This window comes from Stomoxys calcitrans, chromosome 5, assembly GCF_963082655.1.
Source record: "Stomoxys calcitrans chromosome 5, idStoCalc2.1, whole genome shotgun sequence".
Classification (NCBI taxonomy): Eukaryota; Metazoa; Arthropoda; class Insecta; order Diptera; family Muscidae; genus Stomoxys; species Stomoxys calcitrans.
In genome coordinates, this window is record NC_081556.1 from 14,846,450 (window position 1) to 14,873,787 (window position 27,338).

Sequence of the window (27,338 nt, forward strand, 5' to 3'; positions counted from 1 at the left end):
GGTTACCAGCAACGACTTTAGCTAAAAGCTGTGAGGACATCGAAGAAGAAGAGACTATAAAACACCTTCCGTGTGTGTGTCCCGCAATAGCAGTCAGAAGGAGTTCCACTTTTGGTTCTCATTTTGGGATTTATAAAGCGATCTGGATGGTTCAACGGTAGCAACTAGAAGGCATCCTCCTTTTTCTGTTCCTGTGGTATCATAATGAGGGGCGAACAATTACCCAATTACCCCAACTTTCAAAAACACCAGATCTCGGATATGGGGGCACCGATGTAAGCGAAATTTTGTATGCCACCTTATGCAAATTTTTGCAAATGCAAATTTTGCACATGAACATTCCACTAAGGAACAGAGGCAACCTTCTAACATCAATCAATGAGTGCAGTCCGATTCAAGACTCAGCTCAATGATAAGGGGCCTCTTTTTTATAGCCGAGTCCAAACGGCGTGCCGCAGTGCGACACCTCTTTGGTGGGAAGTTTTACATAGCATAGTAAATCACAAATGTTGTCAGCATTAGGAAGGGAAAACCACCGCTGACATTTTTTCTGATGGTCTCGCCAGGATTCGAAACCAGGCGTTCAGCGTCAAAGGCGGACATGCTAACCGGTGGCTTTCACCGTATGCCTCCTTATAGTACCCCAAAAATTGGTATAAAACGTTGGAGTCTAATAACCTGGGGGGACGCCCCATCCGAAAACCCACCGGAGCGGATATCTTTACCGATTGGGACAATATGGGTATCAAATGAAAGTTATTTAAAGTAGAGTGCGAACTTGGCATAAAAATGGCACCCTAGTATTGGGGGGTACTCCACCCCCCCAAAACACCACCCAACAGGACACTTTCACCGCTTTGGGCAATATGGTTATCAATTGAAAGGTATTTAAAAGTAGAATACAAATCTGACATAAAAATGTATTCCTTGGTGTCTGAGGGGACTCCTCAACCCCTTAGCAGGACATATTTACCGATTGGGACAATATAGGCCTCAAATGAAAGACGTTTGGAAGTTATGAACACATCTGTTATAAGAATTTGATCCAAGGTGTCTACGGGGCTTCTCTAACATCAAAAACCACCAAAACGGAAATGAATGTCCAACGTCACAAAATGGGTATAAAATTAAAGGTCTTTGAGAGTTGACTATGAATCTGATATACATATTTGGGACAGAGTCTGGTACCGGCCATCAATAGGACGTGCAGTTCGATCGGGATCGATATGAGAATTTACCGAAAGGTCTATCACAGTAGAGTTCGACTCTAATGTTGATATAAGGATTTAAGTATCTGGGTCACGCCCTGCCGTTCAGCCGGACATGTAGATCTCGGCTTTACAGGATCCAATAAAAACAATACCAAAGTGTCATGTAGGACGACCGAGAATATATTGTATTCAAATGGTAGGACGTGTCAGAGGGCAATCAACGTCCCCCCATCCTATCCAAAGAAAGGAGTAAAACTAAAAAATTAAGGCCGATTAGGATAGAATAGGACAGCAATAAAAGGTCTTTGGTAGGTGAATACACTTTTTATCCTCAAATTGGGATAGAGATAGCAGGATATGCGGATCTTTAAAAATATGGTATCCTAAGTGGTAGCTTTGAAATATGATTTTGAATGTAGATAACCAATACGAAAAAAATCAGTGTGGATTTGAACGAGATCCGTAGCCCTAAATATCTTGATTGTCACCTTCAAAATGCTTGACATTATGGGGCTCAAACTGAATTTTGCTCTAGCACGATGCTGATATTATTTCAGGGTCCGCCCCTTAAACTCCCTTTAAACCGGCCATGTACCGGCCTGCTATGGCAATAAGGGGAAATTGATACTTAATTTCGGGACAAAGACCTTGGGGTCCACCCCACCCTTAAACAGAACTTGGTTATCGATCATACCAATATCGGGCTCACATGAACTATATTTGAATATAGAGCACAAAGCTAATATTTACTTTATGGGCCAAGTGTCTGGGTGGCGACCCCACCCCCGTTATACCACTTAAACAAGAAATATTTACCAATACGGTAGTATAGGACTCGAATAAAATGCATTTGGGAGTAGAGTAAAAATTTGCCCAGCAACCGGGCGAACTTCTCACACATCAATGAATGCTTTTCGATTCAAGTTTAAACTCAATGATAAGGGACCAATTCCGAATGTCATGCCGCAGTGCGACTCCTCTTTGGGGAGAATTTTGTACAAGATCATGGCATGATACCATGGCAAATGTCGCTGGCATTAAGAGGGGATAACCACCACTTTAAATTTTGTCCGATGTTCAATCCAGGGTTCGTACGCAGGCGTTCAGCATCATATGCGGACATAGACTACAAGGGCACAAATTAAATATCCACATTCAGGGTGAAGTGTCCCCACCCAAAAAAGATGTTATAGAGTTAGAGAAGGCGCAGAGGAGCGTGCCCGGTACTGTAGTATGTAATAAAGTAATAAAGTTGTTGTGACACTTTTAGACTATTTTCATTTTTTGACCATCTGGAAAAAACAGAAAATATTTGCTGTTTCAGCAAAAAGTTACTGCTTTGCCATTTTTAGCAGATTTTCTGCTATTACAAAAAACATTTCTTGCTGCTATAACAAACAAATTTTTACGAGTGTGTCGAAAGAAGACTGAGAGGATAAATACAGCTGAACAATTTTATCATGTTCTGGTTGAGATTTGTAAACAGGCATAAGACATTAGCCCTTGAAATATCATTTGCTTAATAAATTACAAATATATGTTGGCATAAGTAATGTTCTAAATGTGTTGCTCACAATTCCCCAAAAAAATCTCCAAGGTTTCAAAGGCTACCAATACTCTGACTGTTACTTCGAAACACTAACAAATCCAACGGTTTTGCTACGAAAGCTGGAATATAACACAGAAATGTCCTAAATTGCGTTTTTACTCCTTGGTGACGTTAATTGAACATTTGTTAGGCATTTATAAGGATTGACTTTAATTGAGTAAGAATCCAACAATATTCGCATCATAACAAGAATGAAATAAACTTTTTTCCAAGTAAAATTCAATCAAAGGCATTATTTTATTAGGCCCAAAACAAAGGCAAGTTGCTGTTGATATTAAATTTATGTTAAACCTAAAGAATGAAAGGAGATTTTTCCTTAGGAAAGCGAAAAAATAAGGCAAAATCAAAAAAGGAAATGTTTTGATTATAACGCACATACAGCTTTAAGGGCTCATTGAGCTAAAAGCCTAGAAAGTGTTTTTTTTTTGTAACAATAAATAAGGGTGGAAATAAATAACAATAACCCCCTACGATAGAAGGATATTAACAAAGGACTATGTGTGAGCATGAGTGTTTATAAATAAACTTTACAAAGTACTTACATTTCATATCAGGCAGTTCAAAGAATTTTTAAGCAGTTTCCAACGTTGTCAATATGGATGTTTCAAGCCAGTGTCACACGTTTGCAGGTTAAAGTTGACAATTTCAAGATGCAGGAGAACGACAGCAACGATGTAGCAGTTGGAAAGCAAGGGATGTTTTTTTTGAGAGTTTATTGCGACGTAGTATATCCGTTTTAAGCGTTGAGGGGTTTTATGTTGTAGTTGTTTCGTTTCGTTATATTGATTGCAAATAAATTTATTGTTAAAATTCAGCAGATTGGAACGGATATTAAACAAGTGCAGATTTTTTTTTTGTGTTTTATTTATTCCAGGTTTTTGTTTTTGTTTTTTTAAAAATTATAAGAAAAAAGCATTTAAATTAGGAATTTGTGTTTTATTTTTGGAAAATTCTAGTAGTGGAGTTAAAATTTAGAAAAAAATGGTTTGAAAAAATTTGGAAAAAATAGGGTTAAACAAAATTTTAAGTAGAGCCAAATATGTGTGGGTTTTTTGAAATAGGTGCCAATTGGTTGTTTTGCATTTTTGGGAAACTTTTTTCTTAAACTCACTTTACTAATTAATGATGATTAATTATATTTTGTTTTATTATTTCTTGCGTGTTGTTGAAAAGTCTGTTTTGAAGGCCACTTGATTTTCGTTTTTTTTTTATTTTCTTCCTTTTTCGAATGCAGTTGTCAAATTTTTGGTATTATCATAAACAAATATTTATGCCAATTTGAATTTCAACACTTCATGCAAAGAATCACAATAAGCACTTTTTCAATCCTCAGGAATTCGGAATTTTGAGGTGTTTGTTTTTGATTTTCGAGTATAGTAGTCGTTGTTTGGGCTAATTTTACTAAATGGTGTAAAATTTACTAAAATAAATAGGAAAAAGGAAATCAGTACACATAAATGAGGTAAATTTGCTTGATAAAGAAATCCATTAAAGAACAAAAATTGGATAGTTTAAACAACCATAAAATTATTGTTAGGTAAAACCTAGGACCGACTCAAATGACAGGAATCAAAACCTCAACATCAATTACAAAGGACAAAAACATGAACATTCCATTAAGGAACAGCAGGGATATTTCTTACATATCCATGAGTGCTGCCCAATTCAAGTTTAAGCTCAATGAATCCAAACGTCATACAGCAGAGCAACACTTTACCCCCTCCCCCCAGAAAAAAATGTTCATAACATTACACAGAAAAAAATCGCAACAAAATTGTCAATTTAAAATTTTATGGAAAATAAAATTGTTTTTAATTGAAAAGTTTATTGATTTAATCCTTATTTTTATTGAATATGATTTTTTTCCAGCAACTGTCGTTATTGAAATTTTTGCTATTTTCAATTAAAAAATTAAATGCATCAATTAATTGTTAATTGGATCTGGAAATTTTTTCAATCACAATGGTAATTAAAAGTTTTGCAGTTTTCCATTAAAAAAATTAATTGATTGATTCATTTTTTTAATCTAATCTTACAAGTTTTCAAGTATGATACTTAAGTAAATTCAATTAAAGGCTATTTTGTCCTCTACAATATAAAGGGGGAGATTTCAAAAACCCATCGCACCCGATTCCACGTGCCGGATTAACCCCATTTTTTTATACGGGTGGCCACGGACCTTTGCCCAAACAACCCACCTCAATTTCATGTTCTAGTTACACGTGTGTGTATCAAATATAGAAATCATTTGGAATCATTTGAAAAATTCAATCAAGTTTTAATTGGGTCAATTAAAAATTAATTGAAAATTACCCAGATCGGGTCAATTAAAAATTAATTGAAAATTACCCAGATGCTGTGGAAATAACATCATTGGTTGGGAAATGTTCTTCTAACACGTAAATTCATAAAATGCAAGAACCCCCGAGCAGGCGTAGACTCTTAATGAAACGTCCTTCCGTATGGGAAAAGTAGGGTGTCAGGCATGCAGAAGAAATGCTAAATGAATTCCCTACTCTCGGTACAGAGAACGGTGGCTATGACATTTATAATAGCCTACCTGACAGTGGCGGAGACCATAGCTTTGTCATAGGTGTAATAGTCACCATTGATGTACTGGCTATGGAACGGACCAACATCTACACCGCAAGTTGCAACCAGAGTTGCCGTGTTTGGTTTTCTTATCGAAAAATTATAGATCGTCTCGACTTTCTGAGTCGATCTAGCCATTTACGTCTGTCGAAATCACGATAGCGGTCGAACGCGGAAAGCTAGCAACATAAAATTTTGCACAGATACTTAATATTGATGTAGGTCATTTCATTTCGGTTCAGATTTAGATGTAGCTCCCATATAAACCGATATCCCGATTTGACTTCTTGCGCCCTTACAAACCGCAATTTTTGTCCGAAATTTATCACGTAATGTTCTACTATGACTTCCAACAACTAAGCCAATTACGTTCCAAATCAGTCTATAAGCTGATATAGACGCCCATATAAACCGATCTCCCGATTTGACTTTTTGAGTCCTTACAAGCAACAATTTTTGTCCGATATGGCTGAAATTATGACTGCGATTTTCTGTTACGACTTCCAACAACTGTGTTAATTACAGTCCAAATCCAAAACCGGCCTCTCGATCATCCTGTTCGGTTCCTAAAATCTTTAACTTTTGCTGGTTTGACAGAAATTTGGTATATAGAATAAAATTATGCCACTCAACTAAATTTATTTTGTATAGTGCCTCAGGATTCGGTTTGGCCGAACTTAGCACGATTTTACTTGTTTTTTGCTGATATAGCAGAAATGAAAATTGCTTGTCTTTACTTTAAAGAATTACTTAAGTAAACAATGCAAAATTTTCCAGGTTTTTAAGAACAAATTTCCTTTGGTGAATGTACTTAGTTAACCTTGTCATAATCTTAAACTTCCAACCCAAGATCGATCAAAGAAGTTGCTAAGCTATCATTGGCCTACATATAAACCCATTCCTGACTTCTTGAGCTCTTAAAGACTTAATATTTTCTGAAAGTAAAAACCATGCTACACCACATATTACCCATTATGACAATATGACCATATGTTGTAACAATTCGTTAACTCATTTCCAATAATTGTTCCATATGGTCCCTCACGGCAAACAATTGTCATAGGAAACTTGTATCTACACTTTAAAAGACCCCTTAAAGGGTTAATCCCTTTTTGAAATTTTGTGCTTAAAAGCCTAATGACAGCTGATTGATTGAGTACTCTTCAAGAAATTCATCTTCAAATCATTAGACATTTGTCTTTGGCAAAATCTTCATCTCCATTAAATGAATTTATCGCTCAAATACACTCTTCCAAAAGGCGCATTTGAAAATAGATATACATACAACAACATCTTGGTCAAAGCCGGCGCCATTATTCATTTCAGTTGAAAACCTAACACATGTTTCATATTGGCAGAATGCGCAGTGCCTACTTCATATGTATTCGTAGAAATGTTAGGAGATGACGGCATCAACAACGACATCGCCATCGCCATCTCCCTGAGTAGGTACGTCATCTAACCACAATTCACTATATGGTAACCACTTTGAATGTGAGTCATATTAAAGCCGGTTGCCACACATGGCAAGAAAAAATTTTATTGATTCGAACTGTAAATGGATGGATGATGATGTCTGATCGAAATGAATCTTTGAGCTAACCGTATGAGATATAATTTATCTTGGAGACATGTTGGCGTTGGTGAAGTATTAAAAGAAAATTGAAAGTTTTTTCCAAGAAAGTTTAATCCGTAAGAAGTAGTTGTGTAAAATTGGAAGTGCATAACAACGAGTATGCCCTAGAATGATAGATGGCTTTTGAAAGAAGGATAGATGGACTGACTTCATTTGATTAACCTAAAATTTCATGACCACCAATACATACATTAAAGGACCTCAGAACAATATTTCAAGGTCTTATAAACGAAATGTAGCCATTCTATGGTAAAAAATGCTCCAGGTACCCATGGAATCCCTGCACAACTATTTATGACTTAAACAAGTAAAAGCGTAATAAGTTCGGCCGGGCCGAATCTCGGGAACCCACCACCATGGATTCTGCTAAAAATTTATACGAAATAAATTAAGTTGTAGGGCATACTTTTATTCTACATACCAAACTTCTGTAAAACCAGCAACCAAACTTCCAGACACCAGTTTACATGGGAGCTATATCAGGTTTTAGACCGATTTTGGCTGTACTTGGCACAGTTGTTGGAAGTCATAACAAAACACTATATGCGAAATTTCTATTGATATTGACAGCGATAATGTTACCTTTCTTGTTCTTTTAGATCATATGAAGACGTTTGATTCCGCTGATCCCAATATACTTTGCCTTAAACTGAAACATTTATTTAAATTTTCTGAAAGAACAACGAATCTTATATTTTCCTATCTTTCGAATAGAAGCCAATCGGTATGTGTTGATAGCCGGTGTTCTAGTTATCTTCCAGTCTCAAGAGATGTTCCACAGGGGTCTGTATTGGGTCCATTCCTTCTTATACCCTACACCACAACTGTGGTACAGGATATTATAACTTAGTGAATTAGTTTGTAACATCCAAAAGGAAGACAGATAGACCCATTGATAAGTATACCGATCGACTCTGAATCACTTTCTGATTCGATTTAACTATGTACGTCTGTCCATGTTAATTGGGTACAAACTACAGGTCGCAATTTTCATCCGATCGTCTTTAAATTTGGCATGGGCCTGTTTTTCAGCCTAGAGACGAAGCCTATTAAAATTGGAAAAAATCGGTTCAGATTTACATATAGCTCCCATATATATGTTCGTCCGATTTTCAGTAATAATGCATTTAAATGGTCATTTGTTACCCGATTTTCTCGAAATTTGGCAGGAAGGATTTTCTAATGACTCTCGACATCTTGTGAATTTCATGAAAATCGGTTCAGTATAATTTATAGCTCCCATATATATGTTCGTCAGATTTTGGGAAATTTGCCATAATGTTGTTATTTGTCAACTGTCGTATTACAGTTTGAACATATTTTTGCTCGCCGAGGTCTATCAAAAACGGGTCAGAATTGAATTAAGCTCCCACATTGCACTTATAGGGTAGGTGTAGGGTATTATACAGTCGGCACTGCCCTACTTTTGCCTTTCCTTACTGGTTTCCTTATAAAGCAATGACCTTCCTGGACAGTTTCGCAACTGTGGTATTCATATGTATGCCGAAGACGTACAGCTGTATTTGAGCTCCTCGCCGTAGAGGCTGATCGATGGCGTACTTCGCCTTGATAGTGTCTTGTATAGGATAAACACATGAGCAAACGCTTACGGACTACTTTTAAATCCAATAAAGTCAAAGTGCCTTGTATTGGGTTGCCCAAAAACTAATTGCGGATTTTTTAAAAGAAAGTAAGTGCATTTTTAATAAAACTTAGAATGAACTTTAATCAAATACACTTTTTTTACACTTTTTTTCTAAAGCAAGCTAAAAGTAACAGCTGATAACTGACAGAAGAAAGAATGCAATTACAGAGTCACAAGCTGTGAAAAAATTTGTCAACGCCGACTATATGAATAATCCACAATTACTTTTTGGGCAACCCAATAATTGGTAGGAATCGGGTGACAATGCCCCCCAATCTTGATGTGGCAATTGCTGAAGCCCCAATTGAGATAGTTTTATCTGCAAGAAACCTTGGGTTGAAGTTTGATGATAGAGTTTCATTGAGGAACCATGTCAGAACGACAGTGGGCAGAACTACGGCGTTTTACGAAACTTATTTATGAGTCGACAGTATACCCCTTGTCAATAAGAATGCTTTTGGCTAGGACATTTATTCTGGCGAAACTATTATACTCTTGCGAGGTTTTTTACGGTTGTGATGTAACTCATAGGAATAAATTGCATTGTAGGCCTTTAACGATGTCATTAGATACATTTTTGGTTTGCGTAGAAGAGACCGGGTATCTGACTTTGCCAGACAAGTATATGGTGTCTCATTTAACTCGTTCCTTAAGATACGCTCGTTGCAAATGATCCACAAGATAATTTATACCAATGAACCGTCATATCTAGCTTCTGTATTGCGTTTTGCCAACTCGACGTAATACAAATACATCATCAATATCGTGTATCTGAACAACAGTTCTTTGTTAATGCTATACGTCTCTGGAATACTCTTCCCAATAGTAATGAACGACAGTTCACATATTCGATTTATAATCATCAATTGGTTCATTTTCACTGTGGCTTTTTCCTTCCCAGCTTCGTCAACAATGTATGCCCCAACGCATGTCAAATATATGATAAATATATCCCTATTAGAAATGCCTCTCAACACCACTTAATTAATGTCATATTGGCAATACAAATAGGCCCCATTCAAACACTCTTGATAACATATTGTGATTGTCTTCACCCCATCAAATTTAAATTCAATATATTTGATCATCTGTTTATTAGAATTGAAAGTGCGTGGTAGCTTTGTCCGGCTTCTTAGGCAAACATGCACTCAACCACTTGATAACCAGCTTATCTGGGTTATTTGCCTCCCACATGCCAGCAAACAAAGATGACAACTGACTATCATGACAAGTGACAACCACCACAACCACTTGTAAAATATAGGCCAATAATATTGCAGTGGCCCATTAAACACATGTTGTCACCACCACCATACACTTCATGGGCTACTTTGAATAATAGTTTCGCATAAATACACAAACCGATGGCCATAATTAATCAAATTTGTAAACAAAATACTAAAAATAAATAAAGAAAAGAAATAAAGAATGACCAATGGCTATGCTATCAATGTAATAAACACATTGATATGGGCATTAATATTTTCTTTTCTTATCAAATGTGTTTGCATTGAAGGGTTTTGCAACTGTAGACCCCCAAACAAACAGTCAGCGAGCGCTAAATAAGCACCAGCCAGCCAGGTCCCCGCTTGACTCTGGCATGCTAACATATATAGAATTATTATAGCACATTTATTTTTAATGTGTCACGCCCGACGAGACATTGTGGGATTTCTCGTTAATATTATAAATGTTTATTATATTGGGTTGCCCAAAAAATAATTGCGTATTTTTCATATAGTCGGCGTTAACAAATTTTTTCACAGCTTGTGACTCTGTAATTGCATTCTTTCTTCTGTCAGTTATCAGCTGTTACTTTTAGCTTGCTTTAGAAAAAAAGTGTAAAAAAAGTATATTTGATTCAAGTTCATTCTAAGTTTTATTAAAAATACAGTTACTTTCTTTTAAAAAATCCGCAATTACTTTTTGGGCAACCCAATATTAATGGCCATGAACTGTTTTAGGTGGTTGTGGTAATTATTTCATTTGAAATAATAATGAATAATATTTTCTTTTTCGATATTTTGGATTTGGAACTTTGTACCTTTGACAAGAATCAGGCAAAAAACTTTGCTACAAAGTCCACAAAAACGAAGAATACTCAAGTGAAAGATTTTTTCTTTGAACGAAGGATTTTGGTAATGATTGTTATAGTTGTTGTAGCGATTTGTTCTATCTTTCATCTGCTTGATTCTGTTGCGTGTCAAGAAGCAGAAACTCTGCGACTAAGATGGGGTGCATCCACAGAGATCTGGGTCAGAGTCGAGTGAGTCTGGCTGGGCAGTTAAGCAGGTGAAGTGTATCGTGTGGTCCCTGGTTACAATCGGGACATACATCTTGCACGTCGCCATCAATCCTTGCTCTGTAAGAGTTGAGGCGGCTTCATCTACCGGAATGCAATTGAGCCAGAACTACTCTGGTTTGCCGGGGGAGGTCAATTTCTTCAGGTGCAATGGGAGGCAATCGTTCTCTAAGGACTACATTCACCCGGTAGCTATATCTCTCTTTTTGCGCTGAACCTCACGCTCTAGATCATGAAAATCTACCCTAAGGGGATCTGGGCGGGGAGGTGGATATCTATCCAAGAGATCATGATTTAGATGGTCCCTGCGATAACGCATAAGTTTAGGTTTATGTCTTCGCATTGGTAGGATCTTTGTCTCCTGATGGAGGGGGTCCACATGAGAACTGAGGAAAGAGCCCGTCGCAGTGCTGCCGGCAAGTGACTTGAGGACCTTGTTTCTGTGTAAGAGCTGTCAAATGTGACGCCAAGTATCTGGGGACACTTGATGGTGGGAATCATTTCTCCATCAATCATCACAGTCAGCTCGGTATTCACCTCACGCGTATTTGTAGTGAACTGGTTGCCCAAAAAGTAATTGCGGATTTTTCATATAGTCGGCGTTGAAAAATTTTTTCACAGCTTGTGACTCTGTAATTGCATTCTTTCTTCTGTCAGTTATCAGCTATTACTTTTAGCTTGCTTTAGAAAAAAAGTGTAAAAAAAAGTATATTTGATTAAAGTTCATTCTAAGTTTTATTAAAAATGCATTTACTTTCTTTTAAAAAATCCGCAATTTCTTTTTGGGCAACCCAATATTTGGCTGAAGATTTGGTGGCAGATATCTTCAGATTTCTTGCAGCGAAATATGAGGCAATCGTCCGCATATGATACGATCTCTATGTCGTCTGGAGGAGGTGGAATGGAGAATAAGTAGAGGTTAAACAGTGCTGGAGATATCATCCAACCTTGGGGACGTGTCGGCGATGTCCTCAAATAGTTTGGCATGGCTGCCCTTGTCGAATGCCTTCGATAGATCCAATGCCATGAGGACCGACCTATCACATGGCCTGGGCTGATGATGCGGTGATGAAATGCAAAGCAGTTGTTGTGCTATGCAGGCTTCGAAATCCATGTTGATGCTCGGCGAATGGAAATTCTCCTACGAGGCTCGGGAGGAGTAATGCCTCAAGCGTCTTTGCTACTGGTGAGAGAAGGGAGATCAGTCTGTATGACTCCCCCAAACCCAGGTTTTCCCCTCCTAATGCTGGCAACATTTGTGAGGTACTATGCTATGTAAAAACTTCTCTCCAAAGAGATGTCGTACCTCGGCACGCCGTTCGGACTCAGCTATAAAAAGGAGGTCACTGATCATTGAGCTTAAAACTGGAATCGCACTTGGATCGAAATTTGCAATTTGATGGCCAGTTAGCTGTCCATAAAGATGTTCACAATCCTCATACATATGTTCAGCTGATACCGTGTCACGCATTCTGTGATGGTACGGATTTCTGACTGAAGGACCGTCTTATGGTCAGGCATTCGGAAGCAGAACTCAGTCTCTAGGTCTTCAATGAAGACGCTCAGACCTGTTCTGTCCTCTATCATTGATATATTCGTGTAGCATGAAGTCCCAGATGACAATACCATAGATTTGTCAATTCAGGACCGTGCCAATCTAACTCAAGTATCGTCTTAGACCAGGGACGTAGCCAGGGAAGCGCGGGGGGGGAGGGTGTCTATGGGTCCCGAGCCCCGAATTCATATTTTTCGAAAGTCAGCATGAATAGGTACTTATTATTGTTTTGTAGCTATAGCAAGAAGACCTGTCTCCAAAATAAAATCCTGGCTACGTCCCTGTTTCAGATATCCATTACGAAGCAAATACAGATAGTGTGGTAGCAGATACATGGAAAGAAGATTTTTTCTCACCTGCTGGTATGCAATAGTGGCGGCATAGAGGAGAACGGTTGTGCGTTCCGTAATCATCTTATATGTATGCAACCTAGCAGAAATGAGGTCTATGTACGAAGAACCTGGCTAAAGAACAAGAATGCAGCAGGAGTCGATAGGCTGCCAGCAGAATCATGGAGGCTACACGGTGATTAGGCACATGCATTAGCTCGCAATTCCATGGCAGCCAGTATGCTCAATCAGTGTACAAGACACTACTACAGCAAAACCAACAACATTCTTCAGCTCGTCTGCGTCTGGCTAAAAGAACGCAAACCAAATGACTGGGTCGGATTTATGATACACGAAAAAGGGGAATACCAAAACTTTGCTGTAAAGATCAATTGAAGAAAGACCAGGGCTTCGGATTCGGAGTCGGACTATTGAGCCGAAGTCGGAGTTCAGCACCTTAGCCCCGACTCCGAACCTACTCCGCCTTCGACTTTGAACCGCTCTCCGACTCCGGTTTAATACTCCTACTCCTACTTTGACTTCGACCCGGGGTCGGAGTCGAGGGCTACAATCCGCAGCTCTGAGAATGACATCTCGAAATTAGGTCTTAAACATTGGAGAAGGAGCACAGAAGATGGAGGCGTTTGGAAATCTATTCAGCGTTTAGCTGGTGAAAGAAAAGTTTTGTGGTAGTAAATTAACAACTTTATTACATATTATTTAAGAATTTTTATAGTGAATGTTAGTAAAAAATCCTTAATTTTAAGTATTACTATTAAAGACCACATAGCGCAGAGGTTAGCACGTCCACCTATTACTCTGAACGCTTGGGTTTGAATCCTGGCTAGAACATCAGAATAAACTTGAAGCGGACAGCACTCATTGATATATGAAAAGTTTTCCCCGTTCCTTAATGCAATGTTCACGGGCAAATTTACATGACAAGCCTTTCAAATAGCACCTCTCTAATTTTTCCAAAAATAAGAAAACGGGAGTCTCTTATGAAGCGAAATAAGATTGAGTTAGAAAAATTTGAAGTAAAAAGTTGTGTGCTTTTAACATAAGGACTTTATTTTAAATATAAAATCCTTATTTTGAACTTTTGCTTTTTGGGCTGGAAATCATATCCCAAAATCTTTCGGTTAAAGAAAAAATATTTAATATTTAGGGTATATACAATCTGTATTGCACCAAGGACCAGATGTTCTAAACACAGTTACGCTAGTTTTTCTCTGTAATATTTGGGCATTTTCTTTTTACATAGCATAGTGGAAGAACCTATACACAATTTTCTTCTCGAATTCAATGGCAAACACATGAGCTTAGAAATTATAATTGATAAATTTTCTGCTTGACTTCTTTCGCAGTTATCGATAACTTATTTGACGTCTTCCAAGCGCCATATTGTCGGTTTATATAAATCGTCTTCCATGCATAGCTTGAATCCATCAATTTATTGCAAGCAAACCCCTGTTTTTCAATTCACCAAAACTGTTTACGCTTAAAAACAAAAGTCTTCCTCTCCTCTTTCCTCTTGCCGCTGTTGTATAAGCTTCAGTAGTTTGAGCTCACCGGGAATGAGGCAATATATCGAGCAGACTTTAGGGCACCCTTTAATAAAATGACCATGAAATGTTGGAGCCAAACAAAAACACTAGAGCGATAAGAATGAATGTGAAGGTTATATGAATGGTATCACATAAAAGTCCGCTATATAGGCTTAAAACGTGTGGAATGCTGCAGCTAAATTTTGCTGTGTCACATCAGCTTTAATTTGGGCCGAAAGAAATGTGTGGAGAGTGGATTTTTTATTTATGCATTTTCACATTTCGAATACAGAATAAGAAAAAGAAAACAAACGTAAGCCACCATATCAAATATTATTAAAAAAATTGGAATATGGGCTAAAGGTCAGAGCTTATGACAGTTAAGAATTAAGCGTGTTGCAAACGAAATGAATTAATAGACCCCTATAAACATTTTTTCTGGGAACTCTTCTCCAAAACTGCTATCTGTGTAAAAATTTAAGCTTTTATATAATTTTATACATATTTTCCCAATTTTTTTACAAATTTATTTTTTTTTTAATATTTATTTTCCCAAAGTTTTCTTTTAATTCTTTTATATCCTAACTTTACTCTTGACATTTTTTTTTACTAAAATAATTTTTTTTAGCATTCAGACTTTGGTCAATAGACCGCCTTTATTGACGCAAGGGCCATGTTTAAGCTACTCAAGTTTGAATTGTTTATTTGTATGATTATGTGCGTAATAGACAGCTATGGGCTGTTATATTTGTATATCTGTTAAAATGTTTATTTACAAGAACAAATGGCTGGTGGCTGGCTTGTTGGCTTGGCCTACTGTCTGTCTGTCTGACTTTTTTCCTCAATAAAAACTGGCCCATATGGAAGGTATCTCAAAAGGTATTTAAAACAGACATTTACACAAACACACACATACTTCATACAAGCAAAGCATATAAACAGATTGGGGTCTGATTCTGTTTTGGTTAGGTGGCCATGGGGGACCTTCATCAAGTCGTTGGCATCTATGAGAATAAACACTTGGTCTCCCCCCATTTTTGGAACAGTGTCTCAAAGAGGAATTAAAGATTCATTATACAGTAAAATGAAATCCTTGAAATCATTTTGGTGCATAAAAGCTATCGCAAAGGAAATGACACGTGTAGCGTAAATGTTTTAAGCTTCCATTTAGTGCCGAATGGCCTCCGCTCTGGTACCGCTGGGTGTAGTGGTTTTGATAGCCAATTTAATAGCAGTCTTCTCACTGACTGATTTCCTTAGTCTGATGCTCGTTTCGGCCATTTTTTATTTGTCAGTGTAATTGTTTCTAAAGACAATATTTCAGTGAAATTTTCTCTAAAGACGAAATTTCAGTGAAATTTTCTCAAAAGACAAAATTTCGGTGAAATTTTTTTAAGACAAAATGTTAATGAGAAAGCTTTTCTAAAGACAAAATTTCATTGAAATTTTATCTAAAGACAAAATTTTAGTCAAATTATAACTAAACACAAAATTTTAGTGATATTTTCTCTAAAGACAAAATTTCGGTGAAATTTCCCTAAAGACAAAATTTCGGTGAAATTTCCCTTTCAAAATTTCAGTGAAATTTTCTCTAAAGACAAAATTTCAGTGAAATTTTATCTAAAGACAACATTTTAGTAAAATTATAACTTAAGACAAAATTTTAGTGAAATTTTCTCTAAAGACAAAATTTCGGTGAAATTACCCTTAAGACAAAACTTCAGTGAAATTTCCCTAGAGACAAAATTTCGGTGAAATTTCCATTAAGACAAAATTTTGAGTGAAATTTTCTTTAAAAAAAAATTTTAGTGAAATTTTCTCTAAGACAAAATTTCATTGACATTTTCTCTAAACACAAAATTTCATTGACATTTTCTCTAAAGACAAAATTTCTGTGAAATTTTCTTTAAAACAAAATTTTAGTGAAATTTTCTCTAAGACAAAATTTCATTGACATTTTCTCTAAACTCAAAATTTCTGTGAAATTTTCTCTAAAGACAAAATTTCAGAGAATTTTCTCTAAGAGAAAATTTCAGTGACATTTTCTCTATAGACAAAATTTCAGCGAAATTTTCTCTATAGACAAAATTTCAGCGAAATTTTCTCTAAGGACACAATTTCAGTGAAATTTTCTCTAAGGACACAATTTCAGTGAAATTTTCTCTTAGACAAAATTTCAGTAAAATTTTCTCTTAAGACAAAATTTAAGTGAAATTTTCTCTAAAGACAAAATCGGTGAAATTTTCTTTAAAGACAAAATCGGTGAAATTTTCTTTAAACAAAAAAATTCATTAAAATTTTCTTTCAGTGAAATTTTCTCTAGAGACAAAATTTCAGTGAAATTTTCCTATAAGAAAAAATTTCAGTTCATTTTCCCTATAAAACAAAATTTCCGTAAAATTTCCCTATGAGACAAAATTTCAGTGAAATTTCCCTCAAGGGAAAGGGTAATAAAACTACCCTTTATCAAGGGGAAGGGTAATAAAAATACCCTTTTGCAAGGGAAAGGGTAATAAAACTACACATTAGCAAGGAAAGGGGTAATAAAACTACCCTTCAGCAAGAGTAAGGGTAATAAAACTACCCTTTAGCAAGGGTAGGGGAAATAAAACTACCTTTTAGCAAGGGAAGGGAAAGGGCAACAACATTAACTTTTAGCAAGGGAAGCATACCAAATCTACCATTTAGCAAGGAAAAAGGGAATAAAACTACCATATAGCAACAGAAAGGGTAATAAAACTACCCTTTTTCAAGAGAGAGGTGAATAAAACTACACTACATGGGAGAGGGTAATAACGCTGCCCTTTTGCAAGGAAAAGGGCAATAATACTACTCTCTATTAATGGAGGAGGTTAGCATGTCCGCTTATGACGCCGAACGCCTGGGTTCAAATTCCAGCGTGAATATCAACAAAATTCTTAGCGGTGCTTATCCCCTTACTAATGCTGCTGGCTATATTTGTAAGGAATCCTGCCATGTTTAAACCTCTCTACCCAAGTGGTTTCGCTATGGGGCACGCCGTTCGGACTCGGCGTAAAAAAGAGGCCTCTTATCATTGAGCTTAAAACTTTAATAGGACTGCACTCATTGGTATGAGAGAAGTATCGCCGGTTACTTATTGGAATGTTCATGGGAAATTTAGTAGTTTAGTGGTAAGGAAAAGGCTAATAAAACTGTCATTTAGCAAGGGAAAGGCTAATAAAACTACGCTTTAGCAAGGTAAAGGGTACAAAACTACCGATTAGTAACTTAAAGGATAATACAGCTAGCCTTTAACAAAGGAAAGGCTAATAAAACTACGCTTAAACATGGAAAAGGGTAATAAAACCACACCTTAGCAAGATAAATGGTAAAAAACTGCCATTTAGTAAGGAAAAGGGTAATAAAACGACCCTGTTGCAAGAAAAACGTTAATAAAACTACCCGTTGACAAGGGTAAGGGTAATAAATATACACTTTAGCAAAAGAAAATATAATAAAACCATAAATTATCATATTTCTATGCTGCTCATATTTAAACCGATACTACCATTTTCCCTCTTTAGTCCCTAAAAGACTCTGTACTTGCCCTATTTGGCATTAATTGTTATATACCCCATGTTAAACTACACTGATAGAAAGTCAGCTGAAAATGGGACAGCAGTAATTTGTTGCTAAAACAGCAAACATTTGTTTTCAAAATTTAAAAAATCTCAAAAATGTCCTAAATATTTCAAAAAATTTTATATTCCATCTTATTTTTCAATTTTAGAAGCATATAACTTAGAATGTTTTTAAAGTTTCTACAATTTGCTAATTTTTGATCGTATTTAAATAACAGCACACAAAGTAACTACTACTTTTTAATATATGTCTTTGAACAAAAAACTAACGACAAAAATTGCCACATTTTCTACTAATTTATAACAATTGCCTTAATTGTTGATTTGAAGTTCAAAAATTTTGAATGAATTTATTCAAAAGTTCAAAATTGTTCATTTAATATCAGCAGACAGTGTTTGCTGATATCAGCTGACTTATTTTTCTGGGTGTAAACAACGGTTCCTTGAATCCTCAAATCTTAAATCAATTTGTGTACATTTTTAAGCAAGGCATCCAGGTTATTTTTGAAGTATCCCAGATCCATTTCGCTTAAGCTTGCCATTTTATATAATTTGGTTTTTATTCGTATGCGACTTTACATTTTATGGAGCCTTTATAGAAGCGAACTTCAGAGCAAATAGACGAATATTTTTGCTTATTATTTTTGCAGTGTCAATTTGCTTAGCATAGCAAAGTAGCAAAATGACCTAACTTCCCCAACTTTGTTAGCATTTCTTCTATTTCATCATTACGTGTAACTACTATGAGTCACTGTATGGGGGAGGAGTGGCGGTGCTCTCAGTCTGTTTTGATGTTATTATGTGAGTGTATGTGGGTGAGTGCGTGTGTTTCACTAGGTCAGCTGTTGTTGCTTTGGATTCGCTGATCATTTGCGGCGTTTTTGTCAAAATATCTTTTTGTTTTGCAAGCAAAACAAATTTTTTGTTTGATTTGGAACCCGAAAAAAATATAAAAATAAATCTGTTAAAAAAAATCTTGAACAAATTCCCAAACAATTGTTGTTATTGCTTTGCTAAAAAAACAAAAATTGGCACAAAAAGTCTTTTCATATATGTACAAGTATGTCTGTATATACATATATGTCGTTTATGATTGATGCTGATGTATTTGTTTTTTCTTGGCCATCACTTGCTTCTTCAATTTTGTTTGGGTTTTTTTCTGAATTTTGTTTTTAGGTGTTCTCTTTTCTATTCATCATTGATGGTTTTGAATACTCCGGAAAGTAAGCCCAAAAGGCCTGACACTAGGAAAGTCACAATTTGCTTTTTCTATATAGCCACATGGCAATAAGGGGGAGGAGTATTAGCACAGTAAAATTCCAACTTCAAACACTTTTGCACACTCGGTCTCCTTTCCCTACGCCATTAACATCAACACACACTTTTCTGGCCTTTGCTTGACAAGTTTCATATGGTTGTTGTTGTTTTTCCTCTACTTCTTTTCTTGTTTGTATTTTGCCACCCTTTTACTTGATATCTTAGGATTTCTTTTGATTTTGAGCTTGTTTTGCTTAGTATATTCTTTTGCTATTTTTTATTCATGCCATTTAAAATTTATCTATGATTTTTTCATCCTCATCTTCTTTTCATTATTTATATTCACAAAGTATTCATTCTATCACAATTTCAAATTTGTTTTTGTTTTTTTTTTTTTTGACATAATACAACATCGTTTGGTGCGTGTTGCCCACATATCCATCACATTCATGTACATCCACATATATGTATTATCTATTCAATCTATAGGTGATGATGTAGTAGACCGATATTTTGCTTATTTTGTATTTTTTTATTCTTTATCGTTTATATCTATTATTTCTCCCCTTCGAAAAGAAATGAATATAAGCTACGTTAACCGTTCCCGGCAATAAACAACAAAACACAACAACCGAATGCTCCACTCACACGTACCTTACTCGTTGGCGTCAAGTCTAAAACTAATGCAGCTTTCCGTTTTGCTTTCAGCCACTTGTCGTAGTCGTCTTCGTTTATTGGATGTCGTTTGGGTATTTGGCGTTCTCTATTTGTGTGCGTGTGCAAGAGTGTTTTTTTTGTGGTGGATATTTTTCATGCTGTCTTCTTCTTCATTTCGATTGCCATAAAATCCATGCTCAAAACCCCACTGCCATTCATCATTATCGTCTTGTTCGCATACGAGTATGTGTGTGTGTGTGAGTGTGAGAGCTTTTTTGGGCAATATGGTTGGGAGAGAAGCTCTTTTTTTAGCGCTGCTTTGATTTAAGAGTTGTCATTGTGCGAACATTTCAACACAAAATAAAGCGGGATAGGAAATTGCTATACATTAAATGAAGACAAACTACAAAGGATGGACTGGAGGGAATAATAGGCTACATATATGTTTGTTTGATATCGGAAGCTTCACCCAAACTGAAAAGTGGGCCTATAGGGACAATATGGGACTCAAATAAAAGGTATTTTTATGTCGAATAAGGAACTAATACTAACCCAGCAAAAACTAGGTAAGCACATGTCATTACATACTGGCATACCAGTTAGCAAATTCCTGTTATTTGTAGGAATACCTAATAATTGGTTACTTTTAATGAGTTAAATAATTACTTATTGTTAATAAGAAGTTAAAGAATACCCAAAAATTAAGCAATAATCCAAAAGGAAATTTGAAAATATAAAGAATTCTGATAAATCTTAAAGTAATAAAAAAAAATCTCAAGAAAACAATATTTTTTTTTCAATCTTTTTATGATTTTGGGATTAATTTTTTTGATATTTTTATTTAATATTATTCAGTATTTGTACAAAGAATTCATAATTTGTCATCTGGTGGTATGTTTACTCTAAAGAACTTTCCTTGAAGGCCATGTCCATGTATTATTGCGGATATATCTACTTGTAATTGGTTACAGAATCTGGTTTTGAGTTACCCCAATATATTAAGTAAACAATTTTGATAACAAAAATCCCCCCAAACGGTTAAGTAGACCTTTAAAAACGATATGGGACTCAAAAGAGATTAGAATACGAATGAAAATTTTCCCACGAACATTTCTTTAAGGAAAAGAAGGCAAACTTCTTATATATCAAAGAGTGCTGTCCGATTCAAGTTTTCAATGACAAGGGACCTCCTTTTCATAGCCGATCCAAAACGGCATGCCGCAGGGTGACACCTCATGGGAGAGAAGTTTTTACATGGCTCACAAATGTCGCCTGCATAAGATGTGAATAACCACCGCAAAAAAAAATTCTGATGTTCTCGCCAGAATTCGAATACAGACGTTCAGCGTTAAAGGCGAACATGCCAACCTCTGGGCTACGGTGGTCTCCAGAATACCAATATGATATAAAAATTTTGCACCAATACCCAAAAATCCCCTTCCCCTAGAAGCACCACATACGAAAAAGTTGTTCAATCGGGGTAATATGAGACTAAATAGAAGGTTATTCGAGGGTAGAGTATAATTTTGATTTCCAAATTCGAGACCAATTATGGGGGATAGACGCACCTCCAAATGACGAAGTAGGATACGAATCAGACATTATTATTATACATCAAATGTCGAGAGAGCATTCCGAACCAGGAAAAAACCAAAACGGGGAAATAGACCAACCGGGACAAGGTGGGAGGTCTTTGGAAGTAAAATATGGATCTAATAATAAAACAAGTTAGGACGGGCTAAAATCGGGCGAAGCCGACCTTTTGATACACTACACTACATTGGATATGCAGGCAAAGTCGTTGAATTTAAAATTTGATAATGTGAGAAGTTTTTCCTTGTTCCGTAAGGGAATGTTCATGGGCAAATTTGCATTTCCTAACATGCCCCAGTAGTTGTGTCGGTTATGAGATCGGATTACCAGTGCAGTGTTCGTAACCTTGCAATTTTGTCTTTTAAGGCAATTTCATAGAAATTTTGTCCTTAGAGAAAATTTCATAGAAATTTTTTCCGTAGATAAAAAATCATTTAAATTTTGTCCTTACAGAAAATATCATTTAAATTTTGTCCTAAGAAAAATGTACATTAAAATTTTGGCTTAAAAAAAAATTACCGAAATTAAGTTTTAAAAGTTTCTCTAAAATTATAGAAAGTGTTATTGAGATATTATCTTAATAGCAAATATTACTGAAATTATTAACTTATAGAAAATTTCACAAAAATTTTGCCTTTACAGAAAATATCACTAAAATTTGGATTTTGCAGAAAATTTCACTGAAATGTTGTCTTCAGAAAGAATTTCATTAATAATTTGTCATCGGGGAACATTTTATTTAAAATTTGTGTAGAGAAAATTATCTGAGTTTTCGTTCTTATAGAAAATTGTACCTACAATTCGTCTATAGAAAAAATTTCACTAAAATTTTATTAAAACAAAAAAAAAACAACAAATTTTCAATTAAGAGATTAATTGAAAATATATATACATACTTTGTTTTAAAAAAATTAATTAAAATTTTGTTTACAAAGAAAATTTCAATAAAATTTTGTCCTTAAAGAAAATTTAGTTTTAGAGAACAATTTCACTAAAATTTTGACTTTAGAGAAAATTATAGTGAGATTTTGTCTTTAGAAAATTTTTCTTAAAGAAAATTTTGTTCAAGTTTTTCTTAAAGAAAAGTTTTATTGATAATATTTCTTTAGATTTTTTTAGAGATATTTTTTGGCAAAAACGGGACAGTAAAAAATTTCATTGATTTTTTGTCTTTGGAGAATATCTTGCAATTAAAGACATTTTTTTTTCGAAAAAAAAAAATTGCGCCGAAATTTAGTCTTAAGAGAAAATCTTAATATGCAGACCATAGGGTAATCTGTTTCTATTACATATTATGCGCCAAATTTATGTTTGTTTGTAACAGTTTAATGTCTTGCTGCGCTACAAATGAAAATACTCTTAAGGGCCTAGTTTCAACCTAGAAGATATACCTTTTCGACAAATACTACCGACGAGTTTGAGTGGTTCCAAACGAAATTGCGATCTAGAAAACCAGTCAAATGCTATTACAAAGCAAAAACACATTTTTCTGCCAAACTATAAAAAAACATTTTTGGTGTTCTATTTGTAATAGAAACAGATTACCCTATGGTCTGCAGCCAGACAATATCCGATTGTTTGAATTATTTCAAGACTAAATAAATTTCGCATAAAACATGTTTAAAAATATTCCCAAAATTTTTCTAAAAATTTAAGCATTTTTTCCGACACACCCTTACGTCCATTTGATTCAAATTTGCATTTTATAAGGATTAACCAGTTATAAAATATATGCATGTGTTTCCCCCTTTTGCTTGTTGTTGGAAACAAAATAGTCTCTCTTTTGAGCTCCCTCTCCCTTAAAATGAAAAGGCCACAATGTATTTCAGAAATTCAACAGAGTGACAGAACTTTTCTGTTCTCTTCGTTTTGGAGAGTCAAAGCTTTTCATTCAGCATTCGTGTTTGTTTGGTTTAAGAGAGGGAGAGAGAGAGGTGTTTGTCTATTAATATGTGAGTGTATGTGTATGTATAACTGACATTGTAAGCGACAATGGGAAAGCTCCAATTAGCCACTTTTATATTGTTAATATACCATAAGGTGGATCACTTGTAAATCTTGCAAATATTGAAGGACAATGAAGTTAACCCACTAAAGACGCATAGTGGGCGACAATCGAAAAAAAAACTTGTAAAAAATATCTTTGAAATTTAGAATGGTTAGAGCTGAGGTGTTATTATGACCCAAAGTTGGTCACGTCGGCATTTCCAAAAATTGTTCGGCCTGCTAAATCTTCATTTGTGGTCCAATTTTCAAAATTCTTTTTTGTTGGACAGCGTGAAAGTCATTAAAATGTAAATTTTCTTAGCTAAATAGTTATTAAATGTTAGGAAAATGTTTTTTTGCTGTAAAAACATGCTGACAAAGGATGAACAAAGAATTTTTTTTTTTAATTTTCAAAAAAGTTTCCGAACATTTTTAACAATTTAAAAAAAAATTGTTAAAATTTAAAAAATGTCTACGTGTCATTAAAGAATATATGCCCCTAATAATGGGTTTAATGGGAATAAAAAAGAATTTGTGCATCACAAACATAAGTAATAAACAAATAAAACAAGGTTAAAGTCCGGAAGAGTGGATTTGTATCCGAATCTAAACCTATTGCGAGAATGCTTGGCTGGAAACCAGATATAAGTTTGGCTTAGAATTGCTATCCATCGAATGAGAACAGCACGTACAACTAGGAATCTGGACATCGATTAGCTGAACAGACAACAAAAATCATCGACTTGGTCCATTTTTAGCTTAGCAGATTTCTTAGGAGTTATGTCTTTGGCCACCTTAATAATCTAGTAAAAAAAGTAACAATTACTAATAATAAAGACTACAAGTTAAAGAAACCTGAGAATGGAAATGCTGTAAATCTGTGTAATCTGTTTATACTAAAAATTATATGCATTTTAATTCACAGCTATCTTTATCTTCTCTCGCCAATCAAACCGTTTTCAAATTCTCCATCCAACAAACAGCTATGACTTCTTATAATCTTATCGTTAAAATTGCTAACAGTTCAAATCTATTTACTGCAAATTCAACATCTCCAAACGGGAAATATGAAAGTCTCTACTAAAAGGTTATGGTTTGGTTTCTACTTAATATCTAATCTAATTCGTTTAAGTGAAAATGCCAGAATTCTGGCAGTATTTCCATTTTCGGGACCCTCACAATACATTTTGGTCAAACCCTATTTGAAGGAGTTGACCACTAGAGGTCATGTATTGACGGTTATCAATGGCTATCCTTCAGAAGAAAATGGAGATAATTATAAAGATATACCCTTATTAGAGGTACATGAAATACAAAAAGGTATCAAACGTTGATAAAGAAAGAAAGCTACATAGAACAATAATGTTTAGTATGAATCTTATTTTTCTCAGCCTATATGGAAGGTGCTGTTTTGAAACGCAATGTATGGTCTGAATTAACTTTTGTTTCAGACTTGTTATACAATATCAGCGAAGCGGTATTGAGAAATGCACAAGTTCGAAGACTTCTCATTGATGAAACCTTTGATCTGGCCATCGTCGAAGCTGTCAATACAGATGCCTTATATAGTTTGGGTTATCACTTTGGGGTACCCATTATAGGGGTATCCAGTTATGGCAAAGACATTATCATTGATGAGATCATGGGTAATCCCACACCTTTGGCCTACATACCATCCATGGCCACAGGCTTTACTCACAAAATGTCTTATGGCCAACGTCTGCAGAATGTTGTGGTTCAAATGTTAGAACTACTGCATAATCGTTGGATACACTTACCTCGGCAACAGAATTTGTTGAATTTATATATGCCTCATATATCAAAAACGGTGCAAACTATGCGTAAAAATATTTCTCTTTACTTGGTGAATCAACATTTCTCTCTAAGCTTTGCCAAACCCAATGTACCAAATATCATCGAAGTAGGAGGTTTTCAAATTCCCACTAAAACAAAGCCCTTGCCTAAGGAACTAAGATCAATTATAGACAATACTCTATATGACATCATATACTTTTCCATGGGATCCAATGTGAAAAGTAAGGATTTCCCTTCGCAAATATTACAAATGTTTAATAGAGTCTTCAGCCAATTGCCCTACACTGTGCTGTGGAAATTTGAAAATCACGAATTGCCTGGAAAACCTTCAAATGTGCATATAAATCCTTGGTTTCCTCAAATTGATATATTGGCCGAAGAAAAAGTAAAACTTTTTATATCTCATGGTGGTCTGCTTTCAACCTTTGAGGCTGTGCATTATGGCAAACCCATTTTGGGGTTACCCATCTTCTTCGATCAACATTTAAATGTCAACAATGCCAAAGAGAAAGGTTTCGCTTTAGGATTGGATGTGACAACAATTACTGAACTGCAATTCAAAAGTAGCATTTTGGAATTAATGGTAAATCAAAGTTATAGTGAAAAGGCCAGAGAAATATCGCAGATATATCATGATCAACCTTTAAGGCCAATGGATCTGGCCATTTATTGGACTGAATATATTTTAAGACATCGTGGCGCTGAGCATTTACAAAGCCCTGCCAAGGAAATGGATTTCCTTCAGAGCAACAGTATAGATACAATTGGTGTTCTAGCGATAATTGTTGTATTAACTACCTGTGTTTTTATTATATTATTATGTAAGATTTCTAAAAGAATTTTTGTTGTATTAACAATAAAGAAGAAAACAGATTAAATAATGATCGTGAACAAAAATTTAAATATAACTTAGCCAAGATACGAACATAAGTCCTCAGACAGCCAGGCAGCCATTAAATCCCTGGAGAACGTATTTCTGAACACAAAAACCGCCCTCGACTGTCGCAGATCTCTCAACAAGAAGGCTCATCAGTTCAAAATTCACCTGTTCTGGGTGCCAGGCCACAGAGATATTTCAGGGAATTGTAAAGCGGATGAGCTTGCGAGACTAGGAACTACCCTAGACATGTAAGCTAAGTTTTCAGGACCAGGCCCGAAGGACAACGAATGATAGATTGTCGCAAAGAATGGGATGAGAGCATTTCAAAACTATGTAGCCTAATTTAGACTTGAAGAGGTCTACTGCTTTGCTGTCATCGGCTAGAACAGACGTCTCAGTCATTGTGTCCGTCAAGATAGGCCATTGTCTAATCGGATCATGCTGACAGACTGAAAGTTGCCAGCAACGACTTTTGCAGAAGCTGTAGGGAAGTCGAAGAAGAAGAGACTAGAGAACACCATCTGTGTGTGTGTGTCCCGCATTAGCAATTAGAGGAGTTCCACTTTAGGTTCTCATTTCTTTGAGAACCTGTCTGATTTAGCGGATGTGAACATTCGCAAGTTATTGGGCTTTTTAAAGCGATCTGGATGGAGGGAACTAGAAGGCATACTCCATCTTCTGTTCCTGTGATAGCACAATGGACGAAAACGTCTAAGCGAGTCTGATAACAGACTGCCACTATACCTAAAATGCCAGAATTCTGACAGTATTTCCATTTTCGGGACCCTCACAATACATTTTGGTCAAACCCTATTTGAAGGAGTTGGCCACTAGAGGTCATGAATTGACGGTTATCAATGGCTATCCTTCAGAAGAAAATGGAGATAATTATAAAGATATACCCTTATTAGAGGTACATGAAATACAAAAAGGTATCAAACAATGATAATGAAAGAAAGCTACATTGAACAATAATGTATAATATGATTCTTATTCTTCTCAGCCTATATGAAAGGTGCTGTGTTGAAACGAAATGTATGGTCTGGGAAGGGAAATCTGCCCGATATGGTACTCAAATGAAAAGATATTCGGAGTATATGACGAATGCGGAAAATTTTGATA

General features: G+C 35.6%; 2 protein-coding genes across 3 annotated transcripts in view; one reads left to right on the plus strand and one right to left on the minus strand.

Moving 5' to 3' along the window:
- LOC106080706 (uncharacterized) overlaps positions 1-20,019 on the minus strand; it is a 136,185-nt gene extending 116,166 nt beyond the window's left edge. Inside the window, exons 1-2 of one of the 2 annotated variants that reach the window (XM_013242190.2) lie at positions 19,940-20,019; positions 3,932-4,240 (exon numbers count right to left, since the gene is read on the minus strand). The gene's annotated coding sequence lies outside the window, so the exon portion shown is untranslated. Of the gene's footprint in view, positions 1-3,362; positions 3,383-3,931; positions 4,241-19,939 lie in introns of those variants that run through there. The other variant, XM_059368391.1, reaches the window with a different exon arrangement.
- Positions 205-27,296, plus strand: LOC106080704 (UDP-glucosyltransferase 2). The gene is made up of 5 exons (XM_013242179.2): positions 205-275; positions 24,654-24,841; positions 24,913-26,157; positions 26,984-27,148; positions 27,220-27,296. Exons 1-5 carry the CDS (start codon positions 205-207, stop codon positions 27,294-27,296), a joined length of 1,746 nt encoding a protein of 581 aa, XP_013097633.2.
- The last annotated feature ends 42 nt before the right edge of the window (positions 27,297-27,338 follow it).

What these genes read in the sequence shown, in the direction of transcription:
- LOC106080704 (XM_013242179.2), top strand. Translation starts at nt 205, where the DNA reads ATGAGGGGCGAACAATTACCCAATTACCCCAACTTTCAAAAACACCAG. An exon ending in TCGGATATGGGGGCACCGAT is followed by an intron (nt 276 to 24,653) that starts GTAAGCGAAATT and finishes AATTCGTTTAAG; the next exon opens with TGAAAATGCCAGAATTCTGG. An exon ending in TGTTTTTATTATATTATTAT is followed by an intron (nt 26,158 to 26,983) that starts GTAAGATTTCTA and finishes GAATTCTGACAG; the next exon opens with TATTTCCATTTTCGGGACCC.